At 37.9% G+C, this 26,791-nt stretch overlaps 1 protein-coding gene across 1 annotated transcript in view; it reads right to left on the bottom strand.

Annotated features, from left to right (window-relative positions):
• The window catches only part of ELOVL4 (ELOVL fatty acid elongase 4), a 27,400-nt gene extending 21,470 nt beyond the window's left edge, over positions 1–5,930 (bottom strand). The window contains exon 1 of the mRNA XM_011364904.1: positions 5,523–5,930. Coding sequence (XP_011363206.1) covers positions 5,523–5,622 — 100 coding nt within the window. The 5' untranslated portion in view covers positions 5,623–5,930. The remainder of the gene's footprint in view (positions 1–5,522) is intronic.
• Positions 5,931–26,791: the final 20,861 nt, after the last annotated feature.

The raw sequence follows: 26,791 nt of genomic DNA, 5'->3' as shown, positions 1-26,791 counted from the left end.
GAATCTGTTATTTTTACTATTTGGGCATGACTGATAACAGTTTTATTGGAAAAGATTTGAATTATTACATAGAATGAGGTTTTTGAATTATTGATCAATGTATGTTTATCTGAAATTGCTTCATCTATTTAAAGAATTTTTAAAAGTTACATCTATATCCAGAATTTTAGAGCCAGGTGAGACTTTCGAGATTACCTAATTTAACTCTCTCAATTTACAGATGAAAAAAAAATTGAGGTTGGTAAAACAAACGGACTTGCTTAAACTCTCGAAGCTAATTAGGTCATTTAAATCCCAGTTAAGTGTTCTTTGCATTCCCTAGCAACCAAAATATATCACTATTTGAAATTATGCTAGGTTAAGGGGCAGGGGGGATCATCTCCTGATACATATCAAATTAACAAATATACACGGCACTCTCTCATATTGGGAAGAAAAATACAAAGACGTGAACAGGTAAACAATAATGGTTTAAACAGTTCAAGACAATAGTCACAGAAAGAATGGCACTGGAAGTATATGAGAAATTGCTAAAGGCAATGGGATCAAATGAAGGAATGAAAGTTCCAGGGTACCATGGCCAAGAAAGGCTTTAGGAAGGAGGGAAACTCTGCTGGATTCTGATGAAAATCCATCTGAAGAGGTAGAGGGGGAAAGAACAGTAAAAACAAAGAACAGTATGACAGGAAACATAAAATTGGACATGCACATATTTTACTCAAGGGTGAGCTTTCCAAGTTGGCTAGAGCTGCAGGTCTGTGGGCAAGGAAAGACTGACCAGGACAGAAAGAAAATTCGGAAACTGTTTTGAAACATGTATTCCCTCCCTTCTCTTTTCTAAAAGTCCAAACCCATATAATTTTTAAAAATATATTCTGATACATTCTTATTCCAAGAGAAATTAAAATAGCTCCTTAATTTGTTAACAGGAGAAATGTCTTGATAATGAAAGGAGTTATCTAAAGTGAGAAAAGACAAATTCTGTTGCACAATTCTTCTCTATGTGCTAATATGTTTAATTTAAAATAAGTGATTCAATATAATAAATGACACAAATCCAAAATAATATTTATGTTAATAATATTAAATCATTTGCTAATGACATTATCATATGACAAAAAAGTAAAGCAAATTGAATTTTAAAAGGATGACTAACTTCTTTGTGGCTCTTAAGATCACAAAAGTGTTGTCTAATATAATTATTTGTGTAATTCTTAAAATCTTTTCTCCCTAAGCCAAAGAATCTAACTGTTCAAAACTGTGTCCTGACACCAGTTTCAGACTCTGCACTGTTTTACCCTCCTGGAATTCTATCTGTGATAGGATTTCTGCTATACACCCTTGGGAAACAGACAAGAGCATCTGTCATTAAAGTCCAGGAATCTGCCACCAAACACCAGACTGTAGTGAAGGAAAAAACAAGAACCAAACAAACCAAAAAATCACCCTATAATGGCATGGACCTCTTAAGAGGCTTCGGGGAGGTTACTGGAGAAGGATAACTCTAGAACCTCATTAAAAGCACAGACCTGCTTTTAGCCACCTTGTTTACATTAAGTTAAATGTTCCCTCCCCAAAGCCCCCAGTCTCAGCAAACTAGATGACTCACTAACCCTTAAGTACACTCCCGGTTTCCATGGATTTTCAGTTTTTGACACCTTTTTCCTTAGTCTACTTATCCAAGTAGTCTCCAACAGTATCCTTATCGACTTCACATGACAAAAGAGCTAAAATATTCTAAAAACAGAGCTTGAATATTCTTGTTACAACTCAAGACTGCAGTACAGGTAGAAGTAAAGATGAGAAGAGTATAGATAGACTTTTCTGACCTCTGCTAGGCCTGACTAACAGATCACACTGCCCTCAGACCATGGCAATTTCCCTCTGGACTTCATAAACTGCATGGGGGCAATGACCAAGTGTCCCCAGAGCCAAGTACTGTGCCTACACAAGCCATGTCACGTGAAAAGAAAGACTGATTATATAAGCCTAGTTTCCAAACTTCATCATCATCATCCTTCTTCCTCCTGTACCATTATCCCCTTCTCCCTTCTGCCCCTCCAAAGTGAATTTAAGGACCCAGTTAGGCTGTTCTTTTAGGCTCTAACCTCGACTCCCAGGTAGACACAATTTTTTCATCAAAATGTGAGGTACTATATCTGCAGACAGACAGCAATGCAAACCATCCACCCACACCTCACATACATGTACACACACATACACACATGCATTTACATACATACTCCATGACAATGGCCATTTAAAAACATGAGGTCAAAAAGAAATATGGTGGCCTTACTGTGGGCATGCAGACTATTAACTCTCCAAGATGTTTTTATCCTACGTGTCAGTTACACAAAAGGCTACTAATAAGTATTTATTAAAATAATAAATGAATACAATGGATGATATAGATAAGTTGGGTATTTACAGATTGGGTAATATTTAGATTCATCAGTTTAAAAAATTACATATGCCTTTCTTTGATTAGATATTCACTTTGAGTCTAGGATACCAGTTCTAATCATTTTAATGTACTCATAAAGTAAAAAAAAAAAAAAAAAATAGAAGAAAAAAATAAACACAATGCCATTAGAGTATCTACTCTTATACCAGCTGGTACGAAGTCTCATATCAGTCTCAGTCTATACTTTCCTATATTAACTTTCTTTTCAAAATATCTAAAAATATAATATAAGGAGGTAAAGAAATTTTGTTTGTTTTCTAAAAGTACAGCTCTTTCAAAGTTTTAACTCCAGTGTGCAAAGTAGAAGGAACATTTTATGTGTTAATACACTAGGGGCCATATTCTATATTCGCTAGATATGTGCTGTTGAAAAGCTCAGTTTTTATACAATGCTTTAGATATGTTTTATTAAATAGCACCATTTGATATAATAGCTCAAAATGATATTTTTGCAGAAACTATTTGCCCTAGGACAAAAATATCTTGGATCATCAAATATATATCTTGGACCACCAAAGTAGATAATACATTATTTACACTTGGGTAGAAATCTTGGTGGAGAGAAATATTTAATGAACTAAAAAAAAACAGAAAGATAGAAGCATATAGTCCTTGGAATGAAAGCATTCAAGAGCGCAGAGCCTCCCTCACTTCTTGCTCTCCCTAAATATTTTGCATCCTTTCACAATGCTCATCACTATTTCTCAAGACCATCTCCTCTCTCCACCCAGTTTTATTTTCCATTTCCAAACTTCTGATTCATCAACTTTTTCTTCAGCCTCATTTAATAAGTTACTTTTCTACTTTGAAACTCACTATAATTTTCATGACATTATAGTGAGACAAGATTCTCTTGGAATTGGAGCAGTGTGAACGAGTCAAAGAAAAGGGATGAGGCAATGAAAGGAAAAGGGACACAACAGGCTTCTATCTGAACCTGAAAAAATATTCCTCCTTACACAGCAGCAAGACAGAACAGACTATATCCCACTAAGCCCCTAAGTTAGTTAAGAAATACCATCTACCTACACTAGGTAGCTCATTACAGAAAGCAAGGAAGCAGTCTCAGGTTTCGTAAGTGGATAGCCAGAGCATGGGTGAAAAGCTTCCCTCCCATCTGTTTGTAAAAGGTCACTTGCTTGTGTCCCAGCAGCTACTGCTCACTCCTGAGGCTCGGCACACAATATTATATTAGTTCATATGCCTTCGCAGGCGAGTAGCAAGCTTTCATATGGGGCAACCACACAAATTTCCTATTTCATCATGATGTTTTTTACATGAACATCATTAGAAAAGAATCATCACAGAAAGGTATATTCTATCTTTGCTCTCAATTCTCTCTGAGACTCAAGAGATGGTAAAGCTCTGAGCTAGGAAGGGAATGATAGACAGGAATGACAACTCCTAGGTGTGGCTCTGGCTATGTGGAGATTGGAGAACCTTGACGATGTATGAACTCTAAAGTATGCAAAGTGCAATTACCTGTCATAGAGCTTGTCTGATGTTTAGCTTTGCATGATTGTGTAATGGGAAACCCTGATGCAATGTTAAAAAACCAAAATCACTTCAGAGATGAAGGGAAGGGTACATCTTTCCCAGCCTTCATAGGTACAACATAACCTCAGTGTAGCAGTACATAGAAGAGAGACTTAAAAAGGAAAAACTCAATTTAAACTCTTTTTACCATTTTCAGTTGCAATGGCTAATCAAATTGCTTACTTCTCAGTGTCAAACTTTAGAGTTTATGAAAAAGAACACTTTCCTAAAGAAATTAAAGCCATATCAATGTCAAAGAATCATTTTGTCTCATCCAGAAATAATTCTAGCAACATATTTTCTCCACAACATATATCCCATGCAGAATACTGAATTCGTGCTGTAACAATTATTCCATTTACTCTAATGACAAACACAAAACTACAGGAATATATTTTCATTTCTAGGGAAGGAAGGCAGAGTCATAACCTGGAACGTTAATTTCCTCTCTTGCTGGGATGCAGTGCAATACTGCAAAAGCACTAAAAAATTTTAAATCATAAGATCATTTCTAAAATCCTGTTAACCTCATTTTTACTTGGAAAACTTTTAAAAGCCTTAAAACCAAAAGCAGTTGAAGCAACTGAAAAAAAAAATGGTAAAATGTAAAAAAAAAAAAAAATCACAATTGATTCTGCAAGGAGAGCTGCATAAATCAACCAACTGACGGCCCTGTCAAATTCCAACAGCTAAAGGTAAAAGTTTGCTGATTTTAAGAAAACTATATATATGTAGGCTTCTGGGACAACCTCTAGGTGCTGCTGTAGAGACCCCCTTCCTAAAGACATTTCTTTTCCGGTGTTTTAGCCACCCCCTCTCACAGACTGCACTGCGCAAAAACCATTATAGACAATTACTTGAAACATATTTGCTGTTGAAAACGTCTCAGAAACTAATACTAAGGTTCAATGTGCCAAACAGTGGGGGGGGGGTTGTTTGTCTGTTTTGTTTTTTACTTTTCATTCCAAATTACAGTACAGATGGATGAGCTAGATAAAATATTAGCAGGTTAGCAAGCAGGTTGCGTCAAAGCAACCCGGAGCCCAAAGAAGCAAAAAGACAGCTACTACTGGAGTCCCCCCACCCCCAGCCATCTCTCCGTATGGAATGTTACTAAATGTTAAAACCAATCCTGTGCATAAGTTAGAACTGTCAGATGAGATCTGGAAAAGTGGGAATATACGGTGGGGCGGTTCCTGCGAAGAGCTCTCGGCAGCACAGGTTCCATCTGACATGTCAGCTCCTGCATCCGAGAAGCTGATGAGAGATGGTGGAAGCTCAGAGGAAAACCGTGCAAGCGTCGGGGGGAGGGGGAGGCCTTAACGTTCAGAGCAGATTAACCAGTGCCCGACCGCGGTCCCCGCGGTCCCCGCGCCCCAGCGCCTCCTCTGATCCGCAGCTTCCGAACAGCTGCAGCGGGGCAGGGAGCTCTAGGGCCCGGGTAAGGGCGCTCCGCAGCCGGGGGCTGGCGTCACCCGCAGGGCCAGGGGAGGATGGGGAAGCCGGCGATCGGCTTTACCTGTGATGCTCCAGGTCCAGCGGTAGAACTCCACCGTGTCGTTGAGCGCCGTGGACACCACGTTCAGGACACTGCCCGGCTCCGAGTCCAGGAGCCCCATCGCGGCAGTGAGTGACAGCCGGCTGTGGCGGGAGGAGAGAGCGAAGACCCCCGCGGGAGGGCTGACCTCGAAGGCGACGGCCGAGGGAGCGAGTGGCAGCTGGGGACCCCTCCAACGGCGGCGGCCCGGCTGCGTCTGCTCCTCCTCCTCCTCGGAGCGTCGCGGCGGCGGGGATGCTGTGGCGGCGGCGACGGCGAGCCGGTCGAGGGAGCAGGTACCGTCAAGGCTCCCAGGAGGAGGAGGAGGAGGAGTTCCTGCTGTGAGCGCCGAGCACTGCCCCACTCTACCGCCTCGAGCCGCCGCCGCTCCAATCTCCTCGGCTGCGGTCACGTGGGCGCGCGCGGGGCGGAGGAGCCGGCGCGTCCCTCCTCCCGCCCGCGCGCGGGGGCTCCTGCAAGGGGATGCTGTGGTCGGGGACGCGCAGGCGTGCGTCGTCCCTGCCCCCTTTTCCAGTCGCCCCTCCTTGCCACCTTTCCCCGCGAGTAACTCTGTGCTCCTTCTTCGCCTCCCTCCCTGGCATCAGGCTCTGAGGAGTACACAGCCTTCCCACGGGTGACCTCGCACCCTCCTCGGATACGTCTTAGGAAACACGACAGGAAAGAATGAGCGGTTTGTGGTTAAGGATGAGGTAGGCCAGGTGTTTTGGTCTTAACTGTCATTCACTTCGATTTCCTTTGGGTTCTCTTTTCTTCACCCAAGCACGCAGGCACATGCTTGGCACTATGACAAGGGAAATGCACAAGTTATCCTTCTAAATTAGTGAAGCTTCAATGATGGAGAATGAACCAATTAACAAAATAACAAATGCGTATTTTCCATCCGCGGTGGAACGACTTAAATTAATACACCAATTTTCTATATGGATATCCGACTGCGTGGGTGGTCGGCACCCCTTACCAACAACCTGCGGGCCCCCCCCCCACCTCTTGTTGTTCAAGGGTCAACTGTAATTTGAATGAATGTTTGCATGTGTTCTGTAGAGCCTTTTAATATACATGGAATAATCAAAGAGATACAATTGTGCCAAATTCAGCCGTTAGGAGTTCAGAGAAGAAGAAGGAGAATAGGGGCCTCATAGTTAGGCAAGTCTGCTTGGACCTGAAGGAAATGAGGTGAATATAAAAGGATAATTGCTCAGGAGACAAAGGACAATCTAGGCAAAAGAAGAAAAAAATAATTTTTATTTTAAAAATTTGTTTGGATAATAAGGTGTGAGGCAGCAGGATAATATGCCCGTGAAAAGTAGCAAAAATAGACTACATACCGTTGGTAATTTGATAGTTTCTGACATCAAACAAGACCTTTGAGACTAGTTCAACAACCTTTTCAGCTGCTTGTTAGTTAAACATGTCATCTACTTTTTGTTTTACCTTTTCTCCAATTGTTGGTTTAGAATGCTCCATTTAAAGGTTATTGAGTCAAGCGTGTTGTTGCTTCTGCTCTTTGACACTGTTAAAATTATGTAAATACTACCTTTTATCATATTTATGTGATCTATTTTCCAACTGACCATTGACCCAGTTGTATACTTTGACTTTATTTTATATTGGAAACATCCTAAAGGATAAGAATTATTAACAATTCTTACTTAGGATCTAACCCAGTAATATAAATAATAAATATTTATAATGATGTCAAAAGTATAACATACTTCTTTCAGAACATTTCAGATTAAAGTCTATTATAAGTGGCAAGAACTTTAGGGAGAGAAGAGGTAATAAAAAGTAACTGATTTGTTGTATCATTCAAGCAACCAGTATACATTAAGTGTTCTGTTCTTGAAATTAACCAAATAACATATAATTTATCGAGCATATTTACCAGATTAAAGTTTTTTGGTTTGAAATTATGGTTTCTCAAGTCTCAACATGAGTTATGTGTATCAGTCAAAAAAAATTCAGTCAAATATCTACATTTGGAGAGTAGGTAAAGATCAATGATTTATGATCTAGCCAAGTTCTGATTAGTTTGAACATCATCTAGAATATTAATTACTACTCCTATGTTGTGAAATCCTGAATGTTTTTTATGGAAAATAGATCCCCACCCTCACCCCCATCACACACACAAAACTTCAGCATCTTTACTTGTTTAATAAATGTGAAATTGTTAAAAGAGCTTTAAATATTTCTCCAGCTTCTCTTTTATAGTAGAGGCCAACGTCAGTCCCACTATTCACCAGAGGGCGCCTGTCACATAGAAAATCCTAGACAAGTAGTGGTAAATATAAGTCAAAAGTGGCACTTGGATCTCCTCCACATTCTACCTGGAAAAGTAGTGTGTTTATTTACATTGACGAGATGTCCAAACATGCACCAAGAGCTAGAACTCTAACACTTACCCACTCTAGAGCCGTATTACCCATCACGGAGACTAACAGTCCAGTACTTAGTTCACAAGTGGTTTATAAATACCAATGACTGACCAAAAACAAAGCCTACCTAGTCTGTTTGTGCAAAAGGAAGGAGACCTTCATGTCTACTCACCCAGTGTGACAGCCATCTAACCAAGATTGGGTGGCATCATAAGAGAATAAATCAAATACAAGCATTCATAGTATCTTCAAAATTTTTAAGGACAGAGAGTTCTTTCTTAGAGACTGAGTACAAATAAGATACATATCTACAAAAAAAAAAAAACAAGGGATAGCATATGATTACAATAAAAAATGATGTTATATAAAATTTAAAAAGATCTAAATGCATTAGAGCCTATAAAGGACTAACAACATAAATCAAGCTATCCATTTTTGCCCTAGTGTTTCCACCTTTCCATATTGTCAATATTGGCAGCAATCTATGCTTTCAAAGAAAAATCAACCTAGGAATCTATTGAGTTGAAGGAAGTAATCTGATCAAAAGAGCTATAAAAAGACACTAAATCTTACAGAGTCAAATTTTGCTAAGTGGATAATAGTTACAGAAAATGAAGAAAATCATTGGTAATACTAATTGCTTTCTATTAGTTCCAGTCTTTGTGTTCTCCTCACCATTCTTCCCCTATCCACAAAGATAAAAAATATGTAGTACCCATGACACAATACAAGTTTTTAACTAATTTGGAATCACATTCTTTAATCAATTTTTAAGATGTTTACTTTTTTGTTACCTTGTATACAATTATTTTTATTATATTAAATGGATAGATAATTCATGAGTATCAAAAAATAAACAATACAATAAATAAAAATCCCCCACAATCTCATCTTTCATTATTGATAGAGTATTTTTATAGATTTTTACATGCTTATATAAACTCTCCTTTCTTTACACAAATGGTTATTATTTGTGATAATGCTATTCTATAGTCTGCTTTTTAAAAACTTAACAATAGATCAGGAGCACTTTTCAATATAAGGATATCAATTACTTAATATTCCATTATATGGATATACCATAATTTATTTAGCCACTACAATATATGTGAGCATTTAGATTATTTCCAATTCAAGCTATTATATCAATTTGACTATTAATATTTCTTTATACACAATGTTTTTAACTTGTCTAATTATTTCATTGACTTAAATTTCTGCAAGGGAAATTTCTGAGTCAGGGAGTTTTAATTTAAAATTTTTGATACACGATGCCTAATTACCCTCCAGAAATGTACTAATTCACAAAATCTATGAAAGTGTGCTCATTTCCCCACACCCCATTCTCCTTACTAAATTTAATTGTGCCTTGTAATCATTATCTATCTGATAGACAAATATTGATATTTCATTGCTGCTTTAACAGTTTATCATGTTTATTGGAATTTTTGCATCTTTCTTTTGAGAATTGCCTTATTTGTATTATCTCCACACTTTCTATTGTGTTTATTTTTCATATTGATTTATAAGAGATTTTATGCAATAATTAACAGTTTCTATGCTATATATATTGGAAATATATCTTCCCAGATTATTTATCTTTTACTGGATTTATTATAATAATTTTCAATTGGGCATATTGTAGGCTGTGGATGTTAGGCTCTCCCACCAACACCTCTACAGAATTTTGTATCAGAATGCCTAATGGTCTTTTTTAAACTATATAACCTCTGGCAGTTCTGATTCACACTTCTAGGAACATATTCTGTTCTCTTCTCAACAATTTCAACTACAAATATCTTGCATTGGATATTCATTATTTTGGAGTCACTCAGTATATACACTCAGTCTATAGTCTTTCTCAAGTCATGCATTCAAGGGCTAGTGATAACAATGTCAAACCATTGTATCTCTGCTAGTTCTTCTTAGCTTAGTTACACCAAGAAAGGTTCTGTGACTCTCAATTGAATATTATCTGGGTTTCCAGTTCCTTCATTTACTACATCTTATTATATCATCTTCACAGTGTTTGGGGCCCAACAGTTGTACAGTGGAACACTCACAAAAATGAATGACTACATAAAAATGAATGACCTTCCTTGGACATTGGAGAAAGAGTATTGACTCTGAAAAATCCATAGACAAAACTGAAAGGCAAAAACTGAGGGAAAGCATTGGCTTCTGTAGCATCACTTATGTACCTGGTCCCACTTTCTCATTCTTTTTAACCAGTTCCTCTTTTCTGACCTTTGAATGTCAAAATTCTTTCTGGTTGCTTTCTATAGTTTTTTTCTTTTTCTTAAACTTCCTGCCTAAATTATTTGATCCATTCTCATGGCATTGGTTGCCATCTATTTATAACTCCCAAATGGATATCTCCAGGTTAGATGCTTCTTTCAAGCTCATATAACACAGCTTCTATGGTACTTTTTCTTTGATGTACCTCAGACATTTGCATCTCAGCATGTTAGAACCTGCCCCCCCCACACAACCACCACATTTGTTCTCCTTTCATATTTCTTTATTTCCACACATCCCATAAGTCATCACTAACACTTTATTCTCCCTTACCACCCACATTCGATCCACAACAAACTCCTGTCAATTCTACATGTAAAACATACCTTGACTCCTTCCACTCCCCTCAGCTCTACTATACACACTTTAACCTAAGCCTCCACCATCTCCTCTTCCCCTTAATTGCCAAAATCACCTCAACTGGTCTTTCTGCATATATTTATTGCCTCCTACAATTTATTCTCACACAGCAGTTTAAGTACTCTTTCGAAGAGTACTTCTTCATTTAAAACCTCTTAATGCTTCCACTGCTCTCAGAAAGCTCTAGAGCCTTCACGTGCCATGTCGACAACTCTGCCACTTCAGCCTTCACTCTACGGTGAAGCTATTCTGGACTTTTCCCTTTCTTGGAATGCTTCTCCATAACCTCTTAGAGCTAAATGCCACTTTACCATTAATATATCACCTCTGTGGAGCTCTTCCTGATTCTCATAATTAGGTTGGATCCCCATTTTATGCACTTTCATAGGATCTTCTACTTTTCTATCATATTAATTGTGTCATTTAGTATTATGTCTGGTTATATATTACAGAAAAACTCCAAATAAGTGTTTAACACATGATAGAAGCTTTTTGTTTCTAACTTACTTGAAGTCAGGAGGTAGGCAGACCAAAAAGCTAGTGGAGAGGAAAGGGTCAGTAAAAGGTAAGCTATTTAAAACAGCTTTGAAATACATAAAGAAACTTAAAAGATCTAAAATCATTAATCTTAGCTTGCAACTTAGTAAACTAAAGAAAGAAGGGCAATGTAAGTCTAAAGGAGATGAAAATAAAAATTGGAGCAGGAATCAGTGAAATTGAAAATAAGAAAACAACAGAGAAAAGAAACAAAACCAAAAGCTACATCTTTCAAAACATTAATAAAAGTGATAAACCTCTAGCCAAGCCAACTAACCTAAAAAAGAAGACAAGTTATTAACATCAGAAATGAAAGAATGGTCATCACTACTGGTTCCATGGACACTGAAAAGATAATAAGTGAAAACTCTAAGTCTATGCATACAAATTTGATAACTTAAATGAAATGGACCAATTTCCTGCAAGACACAAACCACCAAAATTTCTACAAGGAGAGATAGGAAAACTGAATAGAACTATATCTATTAAAGTAATTGAATCAAACCTTTCAAAAGAGAAAGCACCCAGTCCCAAATGGTTTCACTGGTAAATTCTACCAAACATTTAAGGGAGAAATGATATAAATTCTCTACAATCTCTTCTGGAAAATAGAACCAGAGGGAACACTTTCTAACTCATTTTATGAGGTCACCATTACCCCAGTACCCAAACCAGATAAAGATATTACAACAAAAGAAAACTAAAGATTGAAAATCTTTGATAAACATAGCTATAAAAATCTTCAACAAATTATTACCAAATTGAATCCAACAGTGTATAAAAATAATTAGGTCAAGATCAGTGGGATTTATTCCCCTTATGCAAGTCTGGTTCAACGTTCAAAAATCAGTGTAATTCACATCAATAAGCTAAGGGGAAAAAATCATATTGGTCTTATCTACAGATACAGAAAAAGCATTTGATAAAATCCAACATCTATTCATGATAAAAACTCAGCAAACAAAGAACATAGGGAATTTCTTCAACTTAATAAAGAATCTCTACAAATAACCTACAGCTAACATTATACATAAAGATGAGAAACTGGACACTTTCTTCCTAAAATGGTAAAAAAGACAAAGATATCTTCTATCACTACTCTTATTTCACATTGTACTGGAAGTCCTAGCCAGTGCAATGAGACAAAAAGGAAATAAATGTATGCAGGTTAGAAAAGAAGAAATAAAACTATCTTTATTCATGATTAGCTATGTGGAAAATCCCCCAAAATCAACAACAACAACAAAACCCTTGGAATTAAAAATGCATATAGGAAGTTCATAGGATACAAGGGTAATATACAAGTCAATTGCTTTACCAATAATAAACAATTGGAATTTGAAATCTAAAAAACATTACCATTTACAATGGTATCTAAGAAAACGAAATACTTAGGTATAAATCTATCTTAGCTATATAATCTAAATTCTATACAAGGTCTATATATGGAAACTACAAAAAGTCCTAATAAAATATATCAAAAAGATATAAATAGATAAAAATGATATTGCATGTTCATTCATTGAAAGACTAAATATTGTTAAGACGTTGAATCTCTCCAGCCTTGTCTGTACATTCAATGCAATACCAATCAAAATCCCAGCAAGATGTATTGTAAATACTAACAAACTGAATCTAAACTTTTTATGGAATTCAAAAGATCTAGAATAGCTAACACAATGCTGAAGAACAAAATTGGAGAACTTATACTAATTGATTTCAAGACTTGCTATAAAACTACATGAATCAAGACAGTGTGGTATTGGGGAATGAATAGACACACAGAACAATGGAAAAAATATAGAGCCCAGAAATAGACGCATACATGTATAGTCAACTGATCTTTGACAAAGGAATGAGGCAATTCAGTGAAATATGGATAGTCTTTCCAATGAATGGTTCTGTAAAAAAAGGGGAAAAAAACTAGACAGAGGCAGTATATCTTTCACTAAAATTAACTGTAATAGGATCATAAACCTAAATGTAAAATGTAAAATAATGAAAACAAGATAAAATCTCAGTGACCTTGATTTTCGTGATGAGTTTTTAGATACAACACCAAAGGCACAATCCATGGAAGAAAAAAAATTGATATGTCATAAAAATTGGAAAAACTTGTCTGTGAAAGACTATTTAAAGAATGAAAAAATGCCATAGATTTGGAGAAAATATTTGTGAAAAAACTTATACAATAAAGGATTTGTATCTAAAATATACAAAGAACTCTTAAAATTCAGTAGTAATAAAGCAAACAAATCAATTTGAAAATAATCAAGAGATCTGGACATATCACCAATGAAAATATACAAATAGCAAATAAATGTGTGAGATGCTTAATGTCATTTGTCAGTAGAGAACTGAAAATTAAAACAACAGTGAAAAACCACTACATGCCTATTAGAATGGCTAATAAAAACAAAATGACAATACCAATTGCTGGTGAGGTTCCAGAGCAATAGGAACTCTCATTTACTGGTAGCAGGAATGCAAGTTGGTACAGCCAGTTTGGAAGAGAGTTTGGTAGTTTCTCACAATGCTAAACATAGTCTTACAAAACCATCCAGAAATTGTGCTCTTGGGTATTTACCCAACTAATCTGAAAACTTAGGTTCACACAAAAACTGCACATGGATGTGTAGAGCAGCTTTATTTATAATCATCAAAAATTGAAAGCAACCAAACTGCTTTTCAGTAGATGAATGGATACACAAATAGTGGTACATCCATATGATGGAATATTACTCAGCAATAAAGAAAAATAAGCTATAAAGATATGTATATTATCTTTGTATATTGCTAAGTGAAAGAAACTAGTCTGAAAAGGCTACATACTGTATGATTCCAGTCAACATTTCTGCAAAGGCACAAATATAGAGACAGTAAAAAGTCCTTTGGTTTTCAGCATCTTAGGGGAATGGGAGAGGATGAAAGTATCTAGTACAAGAGATTTTGTGGGACAGTGACACTGTTCTGTATGACAGTATAATGGTGGATAAATAACACTATGCATTTCCGACAACTCATAGAACTTTACAGCAAAGAGTGAGCTTAAAGTTTTAAACATCATTTAAGAAGTTTGGGAATCCCAAAATAGAATTGTTACAAAATGTATGGAACAACGTCACTGAAGAGGAGCAGGGTAAAAGTTGCTGACCTAAGTAAATTTGAAATGAGTACAGCTTGTAAGACTAAAGGCAAAAGGAACTGCACATTGGTAATGTACTTTAGTTGATAAAGTTGCTTTCCACAAGGGTACAAATCAACAATTCTAATATTGCTATAAGTTCAACTGGAGTTAAACAATTAAGTAAACAAATGGCAAATCGTGTGAGCCGTGTTTCTCACTGTTAGAGTGGAAGTTTATAGGTAAGCATGGAGAGGAGGCTAGAATGATCCATGTGCTAATAAGTTACAGTTAGAGACACCAATATAAACTTAATATAGAGGTTGTTACATATAGATATATTTATAGATACGTGTATATACATAGATGAATACATGCACATATATGGCCTTGCTCTGTCAGCTGAGAAGGCTGAGAAGCATTGACATCTCCAGCAACGAGCACACTTAGTACCCAGATTTTAGTTTCTAATACAATTTTCCAATCAAAGTAACCAGGAATCCTCAGGAAATGACTAGTTCTAGTATTGGGGCAGGAAATGTTTAAGATGATCCCAGAACATCTTTTAGTGTCAGAAACTAAAAAAAAAAAAATTGATGTGGGTACAGCAAAGGGACACAGGACAACTGGAATAGCTCCCAATGCCCAAAGCTGAAACATTTTGAGCAAGAAAATAATGTAGGATTACGTTATAACTCAAAATGTAAAATAAATATCCATGAGTCCATACTGTATAAATAAATGATTGAATAAATTAATAAATAGAGAAGAAGAGATAAATATCCCTTGAAGAAGAATTCAAAATAATTATGCAAGGAGATGGAGCATAACACCCCACTCCTTAAGTACAGGCTGCACACAGTAACTTCTTTCAGAAGAGTATAATATGGAAAGGAGGGGGTGGAGAGTAAATTTATAGTGGATAAATCTCACAAACACTACCTCAGCCACAAGGTCACTATCAACAAAGATAAGAAATGTCGATAGTATGTACTCTTGCTCTGATATGATGAAAATGACACTTTACCTTGGTGGTCTTTCTCCCCCAAACCCATAACCCCAGTCTGATCATGTGAGAAACATGAGATAAGTGCTAATTGAGGGACATTTTACAAAATATCTAACTAATACTCCTCAAAACTGTCAAGATCATCAAAAGCAAGGAAAGTTTGATAAACTGTCATAGCCAAGAGGAACTTAAGGAGACATGAAATCTAAAAGTAATATATTATCATAGATGAGGGCCTGGAACAGAAAAAGAGCATTAAGTAAAAAGTAAGGAAATCTGAGTAAAGTACTGACTCAATATTTGTTTAATAATTGTGACAAGGCACAATTATTTGTTCAATAATTGTAACATAAGATGTTAGTAGTCAGGGAAACTGAGCGTGGGGTGTATGGGAATTCTGTATTCTCTTTGCAATTTTCATTTAAATTCAAACTATTCTAAAAAATAAAGATTTTTAAAATCATAAGATAAAATGTGAAAAAGTTATAATCTTTTGCGATAATTTCAATTCTAAGAATGTATCTAAAGAAATAACATATATCTTACAGTAAAATAGGTTTAATAATAGTATCTCTAGCATAAGCATATTGTGAAACTTAAACAAAGTCATCTATATAAAGTAGTACGAGTACTCAGTAAATGTCGATTGCTGCTGTTCTTGTTGTTATTCAAAGCTGACACTGACTCAGGGAAAATTCTCAAAGAATTGACAGGGTAGCTGAGAGATAAATGAAAAGATGAGTATAATAAAGTGTGGTGATTGATGATAAATGACTCTTTCCTTCCATTGTCAATGTAAGAAACATCCAAACCTGTAGAGAATTTTTGTAAGGGTTTATTTGAGCCAAAGTGACGACATATGCCAGGGAGCAAGATCTCTAGAGCATTTGAGAATTGCAAACTTCTTTTTATGCATTTGAAATTAAAGAGGGAACATGGAGGTGGGAGAAAGCAAGGTGGGGATTAGATGAGAGGATAATTAATAAGATTATATGCTCTCTTGAAGGTTAATAGCCCCTTCGAGGGGTATTACTTCTGGCATTTCAAAGGTGTGTTAACCAAGATGCAGAAGGACAATGGACAGGGCTGGTTTAAAACCTTTCCCTAAAGAAGTTTTAGGCCTGGGATGTGACTACCCACCATGACCTGCCCAATTAGGAATTTATGATCAGATCACTCTGTGAGGTTATTTTCTATAGTACTCTTTTTTTTCATCAACACTAACTATGTAACCTTAGAAAATGAGTTAATCTCACCGCCTCAGCCTCTGGCACCCAATAAGTATAGTAATAACGATGATATTAACCTCGACAACAACATTGTTGACAAATTAAGACAGAAGTATGATGGAGTGCAATCAAAACAGGAGAATCTGCAAACAGGCTGGGGATATTAGTGGCTTACTAGAAAAGGTAATAGCTAAGTTGTCATGAATAAATATTAACTGACTCATGTTCATTCATCAAACATTCATTGAGTTTCTACTATATATGTTAAACACTACTGCATCGTATTTTGAGAATCAAATCAAGAGCAATTACTTCACAACACAAATGTTTTCTACAACTTTTATTTTTTCTTTAAAATAATTGACCAGTCAATTTCATACCTGGGGCCAACCAGCATTCTATGGAGAAAAGTTTCTTTGTAAATTGAAAAGTGTTGTTCTTACCAGAGAGTATACAAAATTAAATTTCAGGGATTTGGTGGTGAATAGGACCTACATGATCATAAAATTCTCCCTAGTTTTAAAGTCAAAGTAGAAAATGAAAGAAAAATTATGCCCTTCTGCCCTACTGAGATAATTTTACTCAGAAACTAAATCAAGTCTGTAAGTAATAAGGTCTATCTGGTAGAGCTAATGTGCTGGCTGGAAAATTACTGTTTGGCTAACGCTCATGGGAACATAACGCTCTAACAATAAGCTTTCTGCTTCTGTACCCCTCGCTTGCACACCTGACCTGTGGGTTAACAGTTAGTAAAAAGAAGAAAAATAGACGTGTGTTAAAACGGGATGAAGAATGGGGTTTAGGGCTTAAACACCCTGTACCTCTACATTTCGGGGCTGTTTAATTTGGGGTCTGCGTACCCCTGGCAGACCCAGCTGGCTGAATAAAGAGTGTGTTTCCTATAACTCACTGATTTCTGATGGTCCGTGTGTCTTTCGGGGGCTGGCTGCTACAACATTTGGAGGCCCCAACGAGATATCAGGGAGTGGCCCTGAGATCTAAGACTAGACCAGCCTCCGAAGCGGTTGCTGTCCTTGTTATGGATTCAAAGGAGTGCCCAACCTGAGACGTTCCAGGGCCCTTGAATGACGTGATGGGGTCAATGCAATCGTCAAGGACGCAACCTTTAGGACACACTCTTTGTTCCTGATCCCGATGGGAGTCTCCAAGGCCTCGACGTCTGGATAAAAAGGTACCTTTCTGTTTCTGTTGACTGGTCATTAGGGGTCCGTGGAGAGACTGGATGCAGTCATATCTCCCGGACCATGGCAAGGCCATGGGATGCCGCCTCCTGTGCCCTGTCATTGGGTTCTGTCTATTATCTTTGGTCTTGTCTGGGTTGTAGGTAGCAGACCTCTCTGGGTCCACCTACACCCCAGTAATTGTTTTCATCTGAGTGTCTGCCTTGTGTTTTCCACACAAGCAATGGGAGGAAGCCCAAGTTCACAGAAGGCACACTTGGGGTGTCTCCTGACATTTCTAAGAAGGGTTTGTAGAAGGAGCTGACTATGGCATAAAATTTTCTCCAGGCAGACTAAGAACATTGTGTGAAGTTGAGTGGCCGTCTTTTGGTGTAAACTGGCCTCCGGAGGGTTCTTTTGACAGGGGTTTTAGTGAGGAATGTTTAGAAGATTGTCATGGGAGACCCAGGACATCCTGATCATTGATCAATGGTTAAACCTTGTTCAGAACCCCCCACTTGGCTCCGCTGGTGTGCCCTTTCTCTAGGGGCGTGAGTCTTAGTCATGGGCACCCCGAAACATATGGCAACCGAATCTCCAAGACAGCCCAGTCCCTCAGTCTTCCAGTCTCCACTGGAGGACAGTGACCTTCCCTCACCCTATAATCCAGGACAACAGAGGCCAAATAGCACCACCTCACCTCCTCGGACGCGGGCAGGTAACCCCTATGGGCCCCCTGCTCCTGCTCTGGCCAGGGCACCAGCCAATACCACCTCACCGGCCATCCTCCCCTTGCAAGAAGCACCACCCCAGGGACATCACACAGACAGGCCCTTTATGGTTTATGTGCCTTTCTCGACTAGTGACCTGTACAACTGGAAAGCACAGAATCCGCCTTTCTCTGAGAAACTCCAGACATTAATGGGACTCTCAGTGTCTTTCAGACTCACTGCCCCACCTGGGACGATTGCCAACAGCTTTTAATTACCTGCTTCACCGCGGAAGAACGTGGATACATTTGGGCTGAAGCACAAAAGACAGCTGCAAGAGTAAGGAGAGTTGAGGAAACAGGGGAACAGATTGAGGAGGAATTTCCCTCTACCACCCAGACTGAGGACACAATTCTCAGGCAGGGAGAACGGCATTAGATCAGTACCACCAGATTCTAATTGGGGGAATTAGGAAGGCTGCTCGTCAGCCAACTAACCTTTTTAAGGTAACTGAAGTTATACAGGGACCTCAGGAATCCCCCAGAGCATTTCTTGAACGACTACAGGAGGCGTACCGGGTATATACCCTCATTGATCCTGAGGCAATTAATGTAGCCTTTACTACTCAGGCAGCCCCTGATATCCTGTGTAAATTACAAAAAATTAGAAGGTTTTGCAGGGATGAACCTGTCCCAACTTGTCGAGATAGCCCAGAAGGTGTTCAACAACAGGAAGGCACCAGATGACCCCAAACGTATGGCTAAAATCTGAAGCTACTGTCATCAACCCAGCCAATCTGTTGCCAGACCCAGACCCTGAGACCCCTGTTCATGACTGCATAGATTTCACTGATGCTGTGTGTTCTTTGCAGCCAGACCTCAAAGACTCTTCTCTGCCTGAGGCTGATGACGTTCTGTTTACAGACGGATGGGAGCAGCTTCATGCAGGAAGGAAGGTACTCTGGGGCAGCGGTCGTAACTCTAACTGGCACCATCTCTTCCCCATGGGACTTGTGCTAAAAAGGCCGAAGTCATCACCCTCACTGAGGCACTAAGATGGGGAAAGGATAAGGCAGTCGCAATATACACTGACAGCCGATGCGCCTTTGCCGTTACACATGTACATGGAGCCATCTACAAGGAAAGAGGGCTTCTGACTTCAGCTGGGAAGGACATCAAGAACGAGGGGGAGATCTTAGCCTTACTTGAAGCCATATAGATGCCTAAGACTCTTGTTATTGTTCATTGTAAAGGGCATCAAAAAGGGAATAGTCCTGAGGCTGAGGGAAACCAACGAGCTGATGCAGAGGCAAGAACAGTGGCTACAAGGCCAGTGAGGCCCACACCACATCTACTGACTGTTGTCCCTTACCCAGAACTGCCTCCATCTCGGACCTATATGGTGGAAGAAAACATATATTTTCAAGATAAGGGAGCCACTAGAAACCAACAGGAGTGGTGGACAACCCCAGATAGAAAAATCAGGCCCTCACGGGCCCTCGGAAAAACTCTCCTCCACCAACTACACCAGACCACACACCTAGAGTGAACTAAGATGCTCCAAGCTTTAGACCCCTACTTTCACTTGTTAGAAGGGAGAAGAACTGCAGAGGAGATTGCCTCACGATGCCCGGCTTGTGCCCAAATTAATCCAAAGAAGGGGAAGATAGAAGAACCTAGGCATAGGGAAAGAAGAACTTATCCAGGGGACCACTGGGAAATAGATTTCACTGAGATAACCCCGACTGTGGGGGCCTACATACATTTTCAGGATGGGTAAAGGACTTCCCCATCAGGAAAGAAACTGCCTTAGTAATTACTAAGAAACTACTACAAGAAATCCTCCCTCGATTTGGTTTCCCCAGAACTTTAGGGTCGGATAGTGGGCCAGCCTTTGTAGCAAAGGTATCACAATTGGCTAGCTACCTAAATTTGCAATGGAAACTCCACTGCGCCTACTGGCCCCAAAGTTCGGGCCAAGTAGAGTGACTGAATCGGACCCTAAAAGAGACACTAGTCAAGTTAGGGTTGGAAACTGGTGGGACCTGGGTAGAACTTCTCCCCTTCGCTCTTCTCCGAGCCAGGTGTACTCCGTATATTAATGGATTCACCCTATTTGAAATTTTCTTTGGAAAACCCTCACCTTTAGTACCTAGAATAGAAGATGAGAAAAAGGCAGAACTATGTAACCTTGTCTTACTTAAGTCTTTACAGGGCCTTCAAAATGTACAGAAGGAGATTTGGTCCCGAGTTGGTGCTGCCCACTCAACCCCAGGGGACGGACTTCCCCATCAGTTTCAGCCTGGGGACTCTGTGTGGATCCAGAAGTTCACTTCCAAGGGACTAGAAACCCAAATAGAAAGGACCCTTCACTGTCTACCTGACGACGCCCACTGCAGTTAACGTAGACGGCGTCCCATCATGGATTCATCACTCCCACATGAAGGCAGCACAAGAGTGGACAGCTCAGGAAGACAGGCCCTTAAGGCTAAGACTCAGGCGTTCATAAGTCTAACCCTCTATTTCTTCCTTTTTTCCTCTTTAGCCCAGGCATTCAACCAGCCACAACCAGAACCAGAAGGAGCATTAATAACTATGCTAACGACAATACACGAGGTCTTAAATAAGACCACCCCAGACATAGGACAAGATTGCTGGTGGTGCCTAAACCCAAAACCCCCTTACTATGTCAGGGTAGGAACTCCCCTAAACTTAACTGAGCTTAGCAGGCTAGAACTTCAAGTCGATTCACTAGCAGAAGTAGTCCTCCAAAATAAAAGAGGTTTAAATTTATTATTCTTAGAACAAGACGGATTATGTATGGCTCAAGGTAAAACCTTTTGCTTCTATGCCAATAACTCTGGAATAATTAGAGAAAGCTTACTACTAGTACAAAGAAATTTAGATGCCAGGGAAAAACAAAGACTAGAATCAAATAACTGGTTTCATAGGATGTTCAATTGGTCGCCATGGCTAACAACCCTCCTATCTGCTGTAGTGGACCTTTAATCCTCTTCCTCCTCTTGTTAACTTTTGACTCATGTTTCCTCAATTTCTTGTTTGCATATATAAGGAAGATAATTAATTCTATTAAACTTTTAGTAATACAAAATAGAGGCTATGAACAAATTCCTCATGAAGAATCAAGGATTTGATTTTCCACTAAGGCCAGTGGGGAATGTGCTGGCTGGAAAATTACTGTTTGGCTATTGCTCATGGGAACATAACGCACTAACAATAAGCTTTCTGCTTCTGTACCCCTTGCTTGCACGACTGACCTGTGGGTTAACAGTTAGTAAAAAGAAGAAAAATAGACTTGTGTGTTAAAACGGGATGAAGAATGGGGTTTAAGGCTTAAAGACCCTGTACCTCTACATTTCGAGGCTGTTTAATTTGGGATCTGTGTACCCCTGGCAGACCCAGCTGGCTGAATAAAGAGTGTGTTTTCTATAACTCACTGATTTCTGGTGGTCCGTGTGTCTATCGGGGGCTGGTGGCTACAACACTAACTTAAATGGTCAGCAAACTCCCAACATTTAATTGCCAAAGATGAATTAGATTCAGCAACACTTCAGTTTACCCTTGGTAAATTTCTGTTGATATGTATGTATGTATGTATGTATGTATGTATGTATGTATGTATGTATGTATGTATGTATGTGTGATCTGGGATAAATAAGGATAAGATTGAAGGAAAGTAACATATTTTGAACACGTTTTATTAGATCCTAGCTAGTAGGTTGCTTATTTTACTGATTGAATTTTCCTTTGACTTTTTGTCTGCAACAAATCATAGATTTTAAGAGCACCTAGGAAGATATTATGATTATGTTATAATGGAAAACACCCTGGACTAAGAATCAGGAGGCCTTAGTTCTGTTTTTATCTCTGGCTCTAAGGTGTGTGAGCATGGGCAAGTCTCTAGTCTTTCTTTATGGCTCTCCTTATCTGGTAAATGAAGATAATCCATTCCCTATCTACTTCATTCAATTGTTGTATGGGTCAAAAGAGACAGTGAATATTAAAGTTTATTTAATGCATGGCATTTTCACCACTGACATCATTCACTACCAATACATTCACTTCAAAGAGAATAAGTTTTTCATTGGAAATTGAAAAGATTTTTTAAAAGATATTGTGATATATCTCTCTCTTCATTAATAATTGAATTAAGTAATCATATATAATGTCCTAAAATTTACTTTGTATATACAACAATGAAATAACCATTGATAACTATTTCCATGAGAAAAAATCATAGCACTCTATAATTTATTCTCATGTTAGAAAATACCTCCCCCAAAACCAAGATAATTTAAAAAGATTATACAGATTTAGCCACCACAGATATAATTTAGATTACTTAGAATAGTTCATTGTTTTTAATGTCCTTAAAAAGAATAACATGAGCTATATTCTTTAATCTTTAATATTGCATTAACATTATACTAGGAGAGGAGAATATAAGTTTTCTTTAGAATTTTTATCTGTCCCCTCACCACAAATACTTCTCACTCTATTCTATTTATCATGTTTTCCATTCAATCATTTTATAGCAGATGAGAAAAATATAGTTTCTCTAACTAGTGGTCTTTTTCTTTTCTTTCTTTCTTTTTTTTTTTCAATTAAGTTGACATTTAACATTGTATTAGTTTCAGGTATACAGCATAGTGGTTAGACATTTATGTAACTAACAAAGTAATCCCCCCCAATAAGTCTTGTCCCCACCTGAACCATGCATAGTTATTACAATATTATTGACTACATTCCCTAAGCTGTACTTTACATCCCCATAACTATTTTGTAACTGCCAATTTGTACTTCTTAATCCCCTCAACTTTTTTCACCCAGCCCTTCAACTTGCCTTCCATCTGGCAACCGTCCATTTGTTCTCTGCACCTATAAGTTTGCTTCTGCCTTGCTTATTTATTTTGTTTTTTAGATTCCACATACAAGAGAAATCATATAGTATTTGTCTTTCTCTGTCAGACCTATTTCACTTAGCACAATACCCTCTAGGTCTATTCACATCACAGTTAATAAAACTTTATTCTTTTTATGGTCAAGTAATATTCCATTTATATATGCACCACTTCTTTATCTATTCGTCTTTTGATTGGAGCATTTAATCCATTTACATTTAAAGTAATTATTGGTAGTTATGTAGTTATTGCCGTTTTATAAATTGCTTTCTGCTTGTTTTTGAAGTGCTCTATTTCTTTCTTATTCTTTTGCTTTCTTCTCTCGTATGTTGTTGACTCTCTGTTGTGTTTTGTTTGGATTTCTTTCTCTTTATTTATTGTATATATTTTTGGTTAATAATTACCATGTGCTTCATATATACCAAGCCATGTTTATAGCAGTCTATTTTAAATTGATCTCCTAAGTTCAAACATATTCTGTAATCATTACCATTTTTACTCACCCCTCTGCATTTATGTTTTTGTCAGTTTTTTACTTTTGTGTATGTGTGCGTGCATATCCCTTAATTTTCTGTTGTAAGTACACATGATCATCCTACTTTTGCCTTTTGACATTTGTACTAGCTTTAGTGTTGGTCGATCTACTGCTTTTATTATGTGTTTGCCTTTCTCAGTGAGCATTTTTTTCTTTGTAATAGTTTATTATTCATATTTTTTATTTTTTTCTCTTTCTTCTTAAATAAATACCTTTAACGTTTCTTGTAATATTGTAATATTGGTTCAGTGGTAATGAACTCCTTCACCTTTTTTTTGTCTGGGAAGCTCTTTATCTTTCCTTCGATTCTAAATGATAGCCTTGCTCGGTAGAATAATCTTGGTTGTAGGTCTTTGCTTTTCATCACTTCGACTATTTCAAGCCAATCCCTTCTGGCCTGCAAAATTTCTGTTGAGAAATCATCTGACAGTCTTATATGAGCTCCCTTGTAGGTAACCAACTGCTTTTCTCTTGCTGTATTTAAGATTCTCTCTTTGTCGGTAACCTTTGGCATTTTAATTATGATATGTCTTGGCATGGTCCTCTTTGAGTTCATCTTGTTTGAGACTCTCTGAGCTTCCTGGTCTTGTGTGTCTATTTCCTTTGCTAGGTTATTAGAAGAAATAATTTTTTCAAATAGGTTTTCAATTTCTTGCTCTCTCTCTTCCCCTCATGGTACCCCTATGATTCAAATGTTGTCATGTTTGATGTCTCAGAGGCCCCTTAAATTGTCCTTATTTTTTAAGTTATTTCTTCTTCGTGTTGTTCTGATTGGGTGTTTTCCATTACCCTACCTTCCAAATTGCTGATTTGATCTTTGGTTTCATCTAATCTGTTGATTCCATCTAATATATTCTTCATTTCAGTTATTGTATTCTTCATTTCTGACTAGTTTTTTTATACATGCTTTCTTTCTCCTTTTTCATGTTTTCTATGTTTTTGTTGAAATTCTCACTGAGATAGTCTATTTTTCCCCTAAGTTCCTTGAGCATCTTTGTAACCAGTGTTTTCAACTCTACATCTGGTAGGTTGATTGCCTCTACTTTATTTAGTTCTTTTTCTGGAGTTTTGTACTGTTCCTTCACTTGGGACATGTTTCTTTGTTTCTTCATTTTAACTGCCTCCCTATGTTTGTTTCTATGTACTAGATAGATCTGTTATGTCCCAGTCTTGGCAGAGTGGCCTCATGTAGTAATTGTCCTGTGGGGCCCAATGGTGCAGTCTCCCTGTTCACATGAGTCAGGTGCTCCAGGTGTGTCCCTTGTATGGGTTGTGTGTGCTTTCCTTTTGTAATTGAGTCTTGATTGCTGTTGACAAGTGAATGGGTGGCACTGACCCTCAGGCTGACTGGCTGTGAGGACTGGCCATGACTTCAGCAGACAGCTATCATTCAAGGGCTGACTCACTTTATCGGGCCTCAGGTGACTGCCAAGTCCACTCTTCCGGTGTGTCATTTGTGGTATTCAGATGTGGTCTGAGGCTGGCCACCTGCTGTATTGGTTCTGGGGCCTCTAGAGGGGAGCTTCAGTATAGGCTAAGATTAGCTGCTACCTGTGTCTGACCTGAGGCCACTGAGTAGCTGCTACAAAGTGATCTTTGGTTGGTAGCTGCACTAACAAACAAATGGTCTTAAAAGGAGAGTCTGAGGTAATGCATAGCAATTTTCAGCTTTCCAGAAGCAGCAGGCATGGATAACAATTCTCAAAAGGAGCCTTGCTCTGCACCAGCATTGAGGAGAAAAATGCAAGCAGGTGCTCACATTTTTGGAAGAAATGGCTAGAAAAGAAAAGAGAGATGGCCTTAGAGAAGGGTTTATTCCTAGACAATAGTCATAATTACTTAAAGGTAGGAATTGTATCATAGTCATCTTTGTATCTGTGGTTCTGAGAATAGTACCTGGAAATGAGTAGATGTTCAATACAGAAGGCAAATATTGACTGGATGGATGGATGCATGGGTGGATAGATAAGTAGAAATAATAGATTCATCTAGAAAATATAGCTAAAGTATGTATCACCTGTAAATCTTGTTAACTTGGCAGGATTGAGCATGGAGGTGGAAATAATAGCCAAGCATCTACACACATGCACACCAGGCATCCCACTTCTTGTCTAATTACTAATGCCAGTCTCAACTCTCCTGATGATAATTTGGCAAAAATAAATAAGCCAAAGCACCATGAAGATTGTTATTTACAATGCACTGAGTTTTACTAACTTAGTAGCTAAGAAATAGTAGATTATAGTATGATGAATATTGATAAAATTTTATTCACTGTAATTGATATATAAGAATTTTTAAAAATTTTTTGTAGCGTTACAGGTGTAAATGAACAGACATTTCTTCTGAATAGGAAAGTGAGAGCTAAAGAGTAAAGGCATGTATTCTATAAAACTGCAAATGAGTAATAAAAAAAAAAGCTTATGCCACCATATCTATTATTTTGGTATTTCCATTTTAGTGCTTCCTATACCACAGACTTTATTATGTAATGAAAAGATATAAATGGAAGTAGCTTATATCAGAGGCTGCCAAATAAAATTACTACAATTTCCACAAAAGTAATGTAAATAAATGACATGTTTATATCTTTTGACACAAATGCTTACCAATAAATGTAGAAGGAATGATAAAGTAAAAAAGCCATGATTTTCCAACCACCGTAGTAATTGATTCTGGCTAGAATTATCAATGAATGCTAAAATTATTGTCTGAATCATTGCTAAGGAACAGGATACTTACATAATCTAAAACATTACTCCACAGACCACATTAATTACAAATGGCAAAAGGAAGTTTTACAATGGAAAATCGACATGATGAATAATAGGTCAAACTGATGTCATTTGCCTCCTGAAGTAAGGCAAGCAGAAAGGGCAAGCAAAAAGCTACTACATAGCTCTTCTTCACAAGGCTTATCGGGGAAATTATTAACTTGAGTCAAAAAAATT

The sequence above is a fragment of the Pteropus vampyrus genome, unplaced genomic scaffold, assembly GCF_000151845.1.
Source record: "Pteropus vampyrus isolate Shadow unplaced genomic scaffold, Pvam_2.0 Scaffold102, whole genome shotgun sequence".
Classification (NCBI taxonomy): domain Eukaryota; kingdom Metazoa; phylum Chordata; class Mammalia; order Chiroptera; family Pteropodidae; genus Pteropus; species Pteropus vampyrus.
The sequence above is the reverse complement of the archived record's forward strand: the minus strand, read 5'-3'. Positions and strand labels throughout refer to the sequence as shown.